The sequence below is a fragment of the Barbatula barbatula genome, assembly GCF_947034865.1.
Source record: "Barbatula barbatula genome assembly, chromosome: 2".
NCBI classification, from domain to species: Eukaryota; Metazoa; Chordata; class Actinopteri; order Cypriniformes; family Nemacheilidae; genus Barbatula; species Barbatula barbatula.
This window is the reverse complement of record NC_136767.1, coordinates 27,130,590-27,142,922: the sequence shown is the minus strand read 5'-3', so window position 1 is coordinate 27,142,922 and position 12,333 is coordinate 27,130,590. Positions and strand designations below refer to the sequence as shown.

At 39.0% G+C, this 12,333-nt stretch overlaps 1 protein-coding gene across 2 annotated transcripts; it reads right to left on the bottom strand.

Annotated features, from left to right (window-relative positions):
* Window positions 1–192: 192 nt before the first annotated feature.
* On the bottom strand, window positions 193–11,772 carry top3b (DNA topoisomerase III beta). Of its 2 annotated transcripts, XM_079482441.1 has the most exons (19): window positions 11,633–11,772; window positions 11,443–11,505; window positions 11,237–11,347; window positions 8,223–8,354; window positions 7,999–8,105; window positions 7,737–7,811; window positions 7,442–7,638; window positions 7,148–7,304; window positions 6,837–6,950; window positions 6,378–6,468; window positions 5,854–6,008; window positions 5,408–5,513; window positions 4,871–5,017; window positions 4,593–4,766; window positions 4,357–4,485; window positions 4,014–4,163; window positions 3,422–3,522; window positions 1,628–1,829; window positions 193–1,379 (listed from the first exon to the last, which is right to left on the bottom strand). In XM_079482441.1, exons 3-19 carry the CDS (start codon window positions 11,304–11,306, stop codon window positions 904–906), a joined length of 2,583 nt encoding a protein of 860 aa, XP_079338567.1. In that variant the 5' UTR covers window positions 11,307–11,347; window positions 11,443–11,505; window positions 11,633–11,772; the 3' UTR covers window positions 193–903. The 2 variants fall into 2 exon arrangements, with proteins under 2 accessions (XP_079338567.1, XP_079338566.1); XM_079482440.1 differs by having other exon boundaries at window positions 11,443–11,772.
* Window positions 11,773–12,333: the final 561 nt, after the last annotated feature.

Here is a 12,333-nt window from a genome sequence, read left to right as displayed (position 1 = left end):
GTATAAATGTTGGGTCAAAATGCAGTTTAATCAAAATGGAAGCACATAAGGGGTATCGCCATGATACATGTTGAAGTGTGTTTATGTATCGCTGCACAATGCAAAATGATTATTCACAGAACTATTTACAGACCCTACAGGTTGTATTAAACCATTCAAATAAAAGCAAACAAAAGAATGTAAACGCTAAAATCAGTCAAAGTATTCACATGGAATATAGTTTTAATTTTAATATGCAATAAATGCATTAGGAACATAGTCACGCAGTCAATAAAACATCCATTGACCAAGCAATGAGTTATTATTCCACTGGTCCACCATTGTTCGTGATGATCATCTACTGCTTTTTTGCCTCTATTTCTCCTACATGCACTACACAACATCTGTACAAAATCATCCCTAAAGCGTCAATACATGTTTGAAGGATGAAAACATTATTCTTGGCTCACATCACTTTTGGCCACAACTGTATATCTGTTTTCACAAAAAACTGCACGTTTGTTAAGACCTACGTTTCAGTTTTTACAATTATTCTAGCGCTTTTAACCAGTACCTTGAAGTGATGCCGGATTTGCGATGGCAAGGACATACAGATCCAATAGTTTAAAAAAACTATTTGACTATTTATAGGTATGTGTTTAGGGAAAATAATTGGGAAAGATGCTCTGTATTTGTTCAGACCTCAAATACCGCAATCTTACTATCTTTCTGCTAGCCATCAAACATACTACACATATGGACAATCCTATGTATCTTGTGTCTGAAATGTCTTCTATTGCATGTAGTCATTCAAAGACACAGACACAGAATCGCAGCTGACAGTTTTGAACTAAAACTTTATTGCTTATTTGTTTTGTTAACGTGGCTTTGAGTTTTACTACACAACAGCCACTTAAACCCATTCTATACAAAATACGCAGCCAACGCTGCCATTTTATCCTTGGGTTTTTTAGGATTCCCTCTCCCCACGGGTCTCCTCCCTCGTCCCTTCCCCCTGCCTCTCCGTGCCCCTCCTGCCCGGTGCATAGGATGGCGCATGGTCGCGTGTTTCAACTCCACCAGATCCTGGAACGCAGGGTCACAAAACACGCAGCCGGTGTGCTGAGTATCACCGTCAGGAAACGGTGAGCGGGTCTTAAAGTCCACAGAGACTAGGGAGGCTTCGCAAGACTCGCAGCTGTCCTGGGACACCTGCACTTTATGGGCGTTCTCGAAGAAATGCACCACCACGTTGCATTTGTTGCAAGACATGCGCCACTTTGGTCCAGGGGTGGGATCGAAGACGAGGACGCCCGTCTCGCATTCGACGCACTGACCGATCCCGAGAGAGTTGAGGGAGTGTTGACAGGACGGGTGGGTGCATTCATTACAGCCCATTCCTAGAGACCGACAGAGGACGAGAGAGAGAAAAGGACATTGACACAAGGGACTCATATCTCTTGTCATTCCAAACCTGTATGACTTTCTTCCTTCTGCAGGACACAAAAGACGACTTCTTTTGTCTTCCACCGAGTCCAAGAGTCATAAACAGGTTTTGAGGTTTCTTTTCAGGTGAACTATCTCTTTAAGAGCAGAATCATGCATACACGTGCTTGATTTTAGAAACACATGATGTCATCTGTCTCACCTTTCTTCAAATCTTTAAAAGGCGGATTGCTGAAGCAGTATGGACACACAGGGTAGCTTTTGCCTCGAGATCCCGAGGTCCAGAGCACCAGCTCAAACTCATCTAGAGGACACCTCAGCTCCTTGTACAGTTTTATTGCACCGTTCTGTGGTAAACTGTAGGTCTCGTCGCAGTGCGAGCAGTGCAGGCGACTGGGTTTAGCCTGAAAGAACATAAGAGCGGTTAAGACGTTTGTCTTTCTGACCTGTAGAAGAGCACTTAAATGTCATGGTTTTGACCTTTACATTAGTAATTTGGAACGTTGTTATACTTAACATTATATTATTGAGAACAAAATAAACGATTGGCTGTTTATAAAAAAATTATGAATGAAGAGCAATCATTTACTGTATGACTAATATATGAATATCAGATTGACAAAGTGCACTTATTGAAAATGCTTCAATGCTGAAGGTCATGCACATGAGAGAGAGAGAGAGAGAGAGCACATGATTTAAAGTGAAGAGGCCATGTGTATGGTAATTAGGATCTGAAAATGTGTGTATAACCAGATGACTCAACCAAAGCCGACCAAGTCAAGTTTATACGTGTTAGTCACTGTGCATCATCAAAGTTTCTATGATCTCAATCAGACATTAGTTTTAAAAGAGACGTTTTGGATTTACAAAACATTGTGTGATGGGATAGAAGCATGCAATAAAATACACGAAAGGCATTGAAGGGACACTTCAACCAAAAATGAAAATGATGTCACCTTCGAGTTGTTCTAAATTTCTTTGTTCTGATGAACACAGAGAAAGATATTTGGAAAAATGGTTTATTACTTAAAAGATCTCGCCCCACATTGATCATATTTTTTGTTCTGTTGAACACAAAAGACGACAAAATTTGAAGAACGTAGGAAAGCAAACAGTTCTGGGGCACTTTTGACTACCATTGTATTTTTACTACGGTATAGTCAATGTAGGGGCAAGATCTGTCTGGTTATAAGCATTCTTCCAAATACCTTTCTTTTATTGGGATTTGGAACTTGAAGGTGAGTAAATGACAGAATTTTCATTTTTGGGTGAACTATCACTTTACCCCCTCCCCAAAAGAAAGGGTAACTTGTTGAGCTGTTCGTAAATTCCTATAAACGGATTGAAATAGAAACAGATTAATCGCATCGAGAGTAAAAGTTTGTTTTTACATAATAGGTGGACAGTTAGTTCCAAGATGAGATATCATTTTGTTGAGAATTGTTTTTTTTTTATTGTGCATTCCAATGAAAATCAATCAAACTGCAGTTGGTTTGTTTTGATTTGTTTTGAAAAATACAGTTAACTATCACAATAAAACACAAAAATATGATTCAGCTCATGTTGGAAACAAACTCTACATATGTCTGTGTGCTGGGCATCATTTTCATGTTTATTAAAACATACACACGCATGCATATATTTTCGAAAAATATTTTGAACAATGAATTAACAAAATGAATAAACATTTATATATAATTTCAATTATTGGTAAATATAAATAAGTACATCTAAACATTTCTCATGTTTTTGTGTTTATAAATACTAAATTAATATGCACAGACATAAACTATGTAAACACAAAATGTATTCTGGATGCTATAAATCATGATTAATCCCTGAAGCCCTAAATAGAACGTTCACAGGTTCAAGTCAATCTGAAAACCAACAGTAAACTCAAGTTCAGGGATCACTTTGAACTTCTGTCAAATCCTTACACTATAGAAATATAGTATCGTCGTCATAAGTTTACAGTTTGATTTTATTCCTCACAGACCTGTATGTATTTCATGAAGCGATGGCATTTTCCACATCGAGACAGTGGCTTCCCTGTGGCAGCGATTGGAGAGAAAGACACCTCCATTAATTCATCCATACCTGTTAAAAAAACAATGTTAGAAAGAATATTATAAATGAATATAAATGCATAACAAATAAGTACCATTAAAAATATGATCCAAAATACGCTGAAAAAAAGGTGCTCGAGATGTATAATGTCTCCTAAGAACAGTAAAACAAAGAAAGAGGGCAAAATAAAATCCTCTCCATGAAAATATAAGTTTTGTGGTTTTATTGTTGCTGTAGATCCAAAAGTTTGCTCCATATAACAATGTAAACGACAAATACGTTCAGATTAAGACTGCGACTCAAAAAGCAGTTCCACATTCATTGCGCACAAATAAAAAGCTTCTTCCTGGAAACGTGTCATTTTATGTTAAAATAAAACAGCCTTTTTTCCATCTGAAAGCTAAAAGACACACTAAAAGTTTCATGGCATTCAGTACCTCGTGTCACTTTTCGGAAGTGATTTCCTATAATATGGTACAGGCACCACATTTTTTGCATGGATTCTTTGTGTTTGGCATTACCAGAAATCGAGTCCACAAAGTAGTGAAACTTCCTCTTGAATATATCCAGAGTGTGCTGTAAGACCTGATCAAAGTTTGCTTTTCCTAAAGCGATCAGATTCAGCTGCTTCTCCACAGCGCTCCGGATAGTGGGCAAGACCAAATCTCCATCTAACAAACAAGCACAGAAATGTACAATCAATTTCATCCAAAGTGAGTTTCGATGCACAGTTTTACAGAGAACAGTATCCTGAGGAGTGGTGATGGTCTATTCAAGGTTGTATCTTGTGGGACTCGATCCTGCAACCTTGGTACGCACACCGACATAACTGCGTTATTTACTGACGCTGAACTATCTTCTTACCAATTTTATAGTAGCCGTGAACCAGAACAATTCCCAGGTTGGTGGGTTTGAGTTTACGGCCAGTTTCAACAGTCACGTAGTTCCTCTGGCAGATGTTGTTAATGTGAACAGGGATGCTGGCATCCGTACCTAAAACACAGCCAGAATAATATCAACACATTTGAATTGCAATGAAATATCTTGGATGTTTATCCTTTAGAGTTTTGACATCTAAAGAATCTCATCTCATCGCTCACCGATGCCGTGTTTCTCCATCAGTGTGATGAGCTCAGCCTCAGTGAGGTAATCTGGTGGATTGGTTTGTTTCTCCAGCAGTTTGATCTCATCCACTGTAAAAGTGTCTCCTCTCTCACACACGGGTAAAGCCTCTTCCAGTGGAATACCCTGCCAGGGCATCACCTCAGTGTACCCTGAGACGGACAACGTTTCATGCGATCAGCGTTTATTAAAACGTCACCCACATAGTCAAAGCTTCGACCGTGGCGTTTGTCATTCATCTTAAGATGGTACATACCAGCAGAAATGAGCGTCTTCCCGGTGCATGTGAATGTCTCTGTGGCGATATTGAAAGATATCGTGGTCTGGAGAAATTTACAATCGTGGCTGACCGTCGCTATGAAGTGACGTGTGATGTAATCGTACAGACGCCAAGCTTCACTGCCTACAAATAAAAAAGGGTTGATAAACCATCCTGTCGTCTCCTCAAATCTTCTACATTTTTAAAGGGATGGTTCGCCTTCAAAATGAATCGTTTACTCATCCTTGTGTCATTTCAAACCGGTGTGGTTTTCTTTCTTCTGCGAAACACAAAACAAGATATTTTGAAAAATGTTGGTCACCAAAAACCCATTGACTTGTATTGCACGGACGCAAAGCCAATGCAAGTCAATGGAGACCGCCGGTTTTCAAAATGTCTTCTTTTGTGTTCTGCGGAAGTTCAAAAGTCAAACAGGTTAGAAATGACAAGAGGGCGTGCGTGTAAACAATGACGGAATTTTCATCTCGCAGGTGAACTGTCCCTTTAAGTCTTTGAATACGGTGACGAGCGTACCCAGCTCGCTCTCAGACGCCGCTCTCATAGGTGTGATCGGTGGGTGATCTCCAGCATCCGCCCCTTTTCTCGGCCTGTTAATGCCCTCTGAAATCAGAGCTCTAACCTACACACAAAAACACGTGTTGTTAATTCAGTGTAGGCCTATATACAGAAATCATGGAGTCATGAATACTTTCCTGTAGCTCAGTGGTTATAGCATGGCGCTAGCAACACCAAGGTCATGGGTTCTCTCTTGGGACAAATATGAAAAGTTGATTCAAAATGTAATACCTTGGAAAACGGCATTTAAGACTTACATTTTGGGTTTTTTCCTAAATTTATTTATCAACTTTCAATACTTTTTAAGACCCCGCGGACACCATGTAATTTCAAGATCTCATTTGCCTGACAAATAACTGATCTTAAGTTTCCATGTCAGGGTTGGGAAAGAGGGTCACGCTCACCGTTTCGCCCCAGAAGGAGCTGTTGGCCTGTTGTCTGAGGGTGCTCTTGAGGTCAAAGTTCTCAGGGTAATGTGTCGTCTCTGTACGAGGGTAGCTGATGTAACCCTGCGTGTAGAGACGTTCTGCTATCTGCATAGTGTGCTGGGGACTCATTCCTGATGAACACACACATACAAACTTATTTATTAATACTACGCCAAATTACTTTCTGTGTAACATTAAGCATTTCACGGAGCAGAAAGATGCTCATATCTTCGGTGATGAGTGATGACTGATGAGATTAACCAGAGACAGTATATATGGACTATATTTTATCCGTTCAATTGCGTGATTTACGATGTGTAATACGTTTTATCCTTTCTATTGTCATCATTAACCAAATAATTGCCAACGGACCTGACTTTGAGTTCTGGGTTCTTATGACTGATGTTACCCATAAGCAATATTTGTTTGGAAGTTTTACTTTCATTTATCTGTGATTCCTGGATGCGACGTTCACAATATCAGAAGGGAAACTCGCTTACCTAAAGCAGAGCTGCCGATTCTTAACATCTCCACTGTGTTTAATGCAAGAGGTCTCTGCTTGGCTTTCTCCTTCTTCGTCACAGAATCAACCTGCAAAATAAACACACGACAAAACATATCGTCACCATCCTTCCGAAACCTTGCATGTCCAAATGATCTGTTTTTCAGGAAATAGAAAAAAACACTGTCGTTTTAAATGCTTACATACCGCGAGGTCAAAGTTGACCAGCACTTTATTATGCTTTTACTGGTTAGATATTTGCAAAAATGTGTGACAAACATAAAGGATGACTAATAATAATGAAAAAATAGAAATAGCAAAATATGGAGATACAAGGTTTCTGAAGGACAGCAGCAATATGCCGTTACACCGCTGTTGCTGTAAAAGTACTGTCAAAATGTACAAAAATAATCATTTAAAATGAGATTCAAATTTGGATAAAGGCATTAAGGCGCACCTTAGCCTCCTTAGCAGTTTTTGCCATGTTGACAAACATCTGACCAATATCACGGTCAAATACTCGCACACGGTCCCAGTCCAATGTGATCGGGCTGTCTTTCCCTTTAAAAACCTAACACAAAATATAGAGAAATACATACAATGCATTATTACTTTTTTAACTGATCAGTGTCACATTTAGCCGACACTTCAAATTCAATTTATTCAAAAAGTGAGAAACGCATAAAAAACTAAAAAGAAATCTGGATTGAGAAACAAATTCAGCCAAATCAGCTTTTGTCATATAATTGCTGGTACAGGAGTACTGACCTTTGCCTGAACAACCCAGTATGACTCGGGTTTGAAGGATTGGATCTTATCATGACGTTCCACGCAGAAACCCAGTGTGGGGGTCTGACAGGGGCCGAAAGAAATCAAAGAGGAGTCCAAATTCCCATATTTTCCCTGGAAGTACTTGGTCTGGAAACTAAAGACAACGGTCAGATTTGATTAGCGATCAATCAAACCTATTGGACATGGACAGATATATGAATAATAAATGACAATATTATACATTTAAAGCATACATGCTTCCTGCAGTACACAAATGATCACTTTTTATACCGTGTGAAAGCGCAGCCGATTCTGAGGTCCAGTTCTTGACGTGCATCTACGGACAAAGCTTCGTTCTTGTTGGGCTCTCCGAGTCGTTTCATAGCGTTGCAGATATCGGTGTCTGTGATGGAGCTGAACTTGGCCCGGTAAACGGTACACTCGTGACCGTAAGATTTATTCATAAACGGCTGAATGGCATCCAACACCTACAATATAATAGCAAAAAAGCGACTTTTTCAAGAGATGGACCATGTTTTTTACATTTTCATAATTTGTGATCATAACGGAATGACATCAGGCGTACCTCAAAACAAATGTTTTCTCCTTCTTTATCGCAGTCCAACCAGAGGACAACATAATCACAACCTTTAGCTTCAACCTGCCAACAACAACTTGAGATTCAAAGTTCTTGAAGATTCTTGAAGTTCAAATGTAAAAACACATACATGTAAAGTGCTTGAAGAGTTTAATGTGGTAAAAAGTCCACTTTAGGTGTTTATAATACTTTATCATAATAGAAAAAGTGGTGACATCCAATAGGTGTGAAAGGACAGCTTAACAGTCACCTGAAGGAATTTGACCATATTTAGTTTGGGGTTTGCTTCCTTCTTCTCAGTCGGTGCTTTACTGAACAGCTCGCCTGGATCGACTTTATCCCAGTTGTTATATTTTCCTATTAAACATCGAGGAAAACAATCTGACTGGTTTGTAAAAGCAACATTTCATTGGCCATTCAAAACATTCACATGCAAAATAACATTCGGTGCTTGGAGGAAGATGAGACACTTGCCGATGAAGTCCAGACTCATGACGTGTCCGCACACTGATGTCATCTTGAACCTCGCGTTTTGGCCCTCGAAGCTTCCCGTGTACTCGTGGACTGAGCATGCTCCGTTCAGGCCCTTCCGGCTTAAACAGCTACCTGTCAGTCAAAGAAAAATCCACACATTCTTTAACCGTTTAATGTTTCAATGATAATTTCCTCCTTTTGTATACCTCCTTTATTGAATTCAAGGCGTTCATGACCTGTGCAATTCTGACTTCTTTACACTGTTGAACGTGCTGGCTTCTCATGCTTAACCCGGTCAACTTTGTTCGAAAACGAGTCGGACGTATGACGTAGTATTATATGATACTTGATGCACTCAAACTTGTTTCAGAAAGTTTTTTATAAGTCTGGAACGACGACGACGAGTGTTAGGAAGACTCCTTATCAAGATTGGCTGCGCTGTGTCAAGATTGGCTGCGCTGTGGGCCTGCAGCTGCATCCCGTTACTCTTGCGATAGTGAGAGATGTTGAGGTGTGTTTGTTCACGGCATTTCAGTGATGGGTGTTATATAAATGGTAGATATAACGCTGGATTTGGAGATCGTTTGAAACTGATAGATGGCGCGATCCCAGTGCTAAAAAAGCACCAGACATGAATCGCACGCGGTAAGTCAAAACTAAATTGTTGGCAATCGGCGCGCACGCGCATAATGTAAGCAACACGAAGGGTGTTGATTGTGATGTAATGAGTGCACGTGCTGTAGTTTCATCCCCCTGCACGCTCCAGCAGCTCGTCTTTTTCTGGCAATAATCGTCTAGCTAAATTTTATCAAACTAAATACTCTTCGAAGACACAACGTATGCAATACTACTGTAGAAGTACTCAGGATTAATATGAGATTGGCAGAAACTGCGTGTGTTATCCCACCTTTAAAAAACACTATTAAGAACACCAATTATGCATTATTATACAATCCTCATTTCCATTCGTGCTCTCCACATTCTCTCCATTAATGCTCGACCTGCTCTAAATCAGCATGAATGACGTTTCTAGTCACCATGAGTTAATGGTATGCCGTTTCCAAGGCTGAACTCTTACAGGTAGACGAGGACGTACAGTAAGTGAATGAGCCCAAAAAACAGCCACATGTTAATGACGGTGTAAGAGTCTGCTCCTCCTCTCTCTCCTTGAGCACAGACCTTTGAAAGGTCTCCATTGAGATGATCTTACATAAATATAAGCCGATACCGACACATTTGGACCAGCATCTTTACCACTTACAGACCAGACGAGCCAAACCTCGGGCATCCACCCGTCACCTCTACAGCTTCATCATACAGCATGCAACAGCTACAGGTGAGTCTCAAACATCATCCACTGAGAGATGCACTCTACGACTCAGTTATAATATCATTTTGAAAATATTTTGAGTGGGCTTTGCATAAATATTGTGTACTCGCACTTAAAACCTGCAGTTCTATAAATTAATATATATATGTTTATATGTATATTTGTATATATAAAAAATTGGGATTATATTAGTTTTGACATACATATAATACATGATACTGGGTTCGCAATATAAAGATATCATAATATTTTGAACGACAAAAAAAAACTTTTTGTTGAACATACTACTTATTGAGATATTTAAGATTCAATCGAGCCTTCTGTATATAAATTCATAAAACCTGAAAAAATAGCTATAACTTATAGCTATAAAGAAAAAACACAAATTTCAAGAACACTATTCGCAATATGTTTTTTCAAAACATATGTTCAAACAGCTACTTTAAAAAAAAACGCAAAAGGTAATATATCAGTCTGTTACAAAGAAATGGTTCAAAATTAAGATGACCTCCCTTTTGTAGAAGATGTCAACAACAAAGAAACGCTGAAAATGGCATGATGTACTCTGTACCTATCATACACACAAAGCAAAAACACGAACAACAGACCAATAATTACTGGTGGTTATTTAATCCTCTCTCTTCTTTAGATTCTCGGGCTCCTAAGTATTTTTCTGCTGGTGTGGGACCCCAGTCAATGCAGTACAATCCCAGCGCAGTGTGTGGAACACACCTACTGCTCATCCACGCTGAAAGAATATCACACACACCTCATCAACCTGCCCAGCAGACTCAATGAGCGCAGCGTGGCAACATGGCGCTATGTGTGAGTTGAACCAAGAGTTCATGGACATTCAATTCTTCTTTTCTTTTTTACAATTGTATTGCATTTTAAATAGTTTGCTTTAAAACTGGAATATAAAATTGTAAATTTATATATATATCAAATGTTTATTTTCTGCATCAGAAAGAATATTGACTTGGATCGAGTCCCACAGATAATCTATGAAGCCGACTGTCTGAACAGTCACTCCTGTAAAGCCATCGAAGACTCTTCAAGTCTGGAGAGCATTCCCATCGCAATCAAAATGCCATTTCTCCGAATAAACCCAAGATGCCCAACTTATGCATTGGAATTTGAGGACGTCAACATCGCCTGTATATGTGCCACATCCCGACAGAACTGGAACCAAGCCCCGGAATTGATCCACTAGTTTAATAATCTATTATTAGAATTATAAGTAATGTTTGTGTAAATGAAGTTTCATGCCTGCCACAAAGACGTCTATGCTTATTTATTCATAAAAACATAACATCAACACATACAACCAGAATATTGTTGCTTCTCAATGTGAATTAATAAACAGGTTTTGTATCAACATGTTGCCATATTTAACTCTTACTGCTTTACAGTAAACAAATATTTCCTGCAGTCTACTATACAAAAGTTTCAAGACTTTTGCAACATCAAAATAGTCAAGTAAGATGTGAAAACAACATACAGACTAAAATGAAATAAGACAAAACTATGGTAAAGTATACGGATATCGTATGGTAATATCGTCATATTGTGATCAAATTTCCAAATACTGTCTAATATATTATATAGCTTTAAAGTGAAACCAAATAACCAACTTTTGGCAGAAAGACTATTTAACAGTTAAAATAATATGTCACGCTCTTACCTTTAGAGAGGATTTTGGCAATAGACTGAGCAAGAGAGGGCTTCTCAGCCACCATAAACACAGTCTTCATATCTGCTGCAGGGGTTCACGACCGATACACATCAATCAAACCTGCCGGTATATTTAAGTGCTTTGAATTAGACATTTTCTATAAGTTAAACAGCAAATAAATATATCAATCATTTTCAAACGACATAATAACACACCGGTCCGTGGATCCACGGAGCGGAAAAGACAAACACGTTAAGTTCCGGTGTTGCGTTCAACTGCTGTCAAAATAAAAGCTTTTGTCAAATAAAAGTCCGCGCAGGTTTAGGTCCATAGACTACCGTGTTTCCGCCAAAATGTTTTAGCGGGTACAGCAGGGGCCCGGTTCATTAAGGAGGTTCAACCTACACATGAGGGTTAAAATGCGACTCTGAGTTGATTTACAGCGTTGTCGTGTCATTTACAGGTTTCAGCTGGTTTAAGTTAGTTCTTCTGTCAACTCAGCGAAGGCGCACCTTGGGTTAAGCGCGTGCACCACGACTACGACCAGCCATGATCAATGGAGTTCCGATATGACGATTCACCATGGCAACGGCTGCGGCATCATGGGGCAGAAAGCGCTTGAGATTTACTATTTACTATTGTGCTGAAAATGACTAAAGTTTCAATTTACAAATAGATTAATGTACCAGTAAACAACTAAATGTATCAGTCAATGAATGAAACAACATAAATAATTAAACATTTTAATGTTCTCACTCCCCATCGGTGCTCTTGTGATGAGTGTGAGATCACATGACAGATTCAACGGTTCGAACCCTGATATTCCTATGTCTGTATTTATTCATTTCTTATTTACACACTTTATTAAGTCATTTCTTCTCACTCTTCAATTTGTGGAAAATGTAAAGGAAACAAAATACTCTGATGTAATACACGGCCGGGTGGCTGATGTTATTGATGTAAGGATGGATGGTGTTTTCTTTATATCTAATTCACGGTAAAGAAAAACGGGACAGTTTTAATAAAAATGCACAGGGAAATGACAAAGTTCCACTCGGGTCCTAAATTGTCCAAAGAATCAATGCAGCATCTTCACATAGAGGATC

Coding starts and splice junctions, on each gene's coding strand:
- top3b (XM_079482440.1), bottom strand. CDS start 11,306: ATGAAGACTGTGTTTATGGTGGCTGAGAAGCCCTCTCTTGCTCAGTCT. Junction 8,106..8,222: donor CATGAGTCTGGACTTCATCG/GCAAGTGTCTCA, acceptor GATGTTTAATAG/GAAAATATAACAACTGGGAT. Junction 7,639..7,736: donor GAGAAAACATTTGTTTTGAG/GTACGCCTGATG, acceptor ATTATATTGTAG/GTGTTGGATGCCATTCAGCC.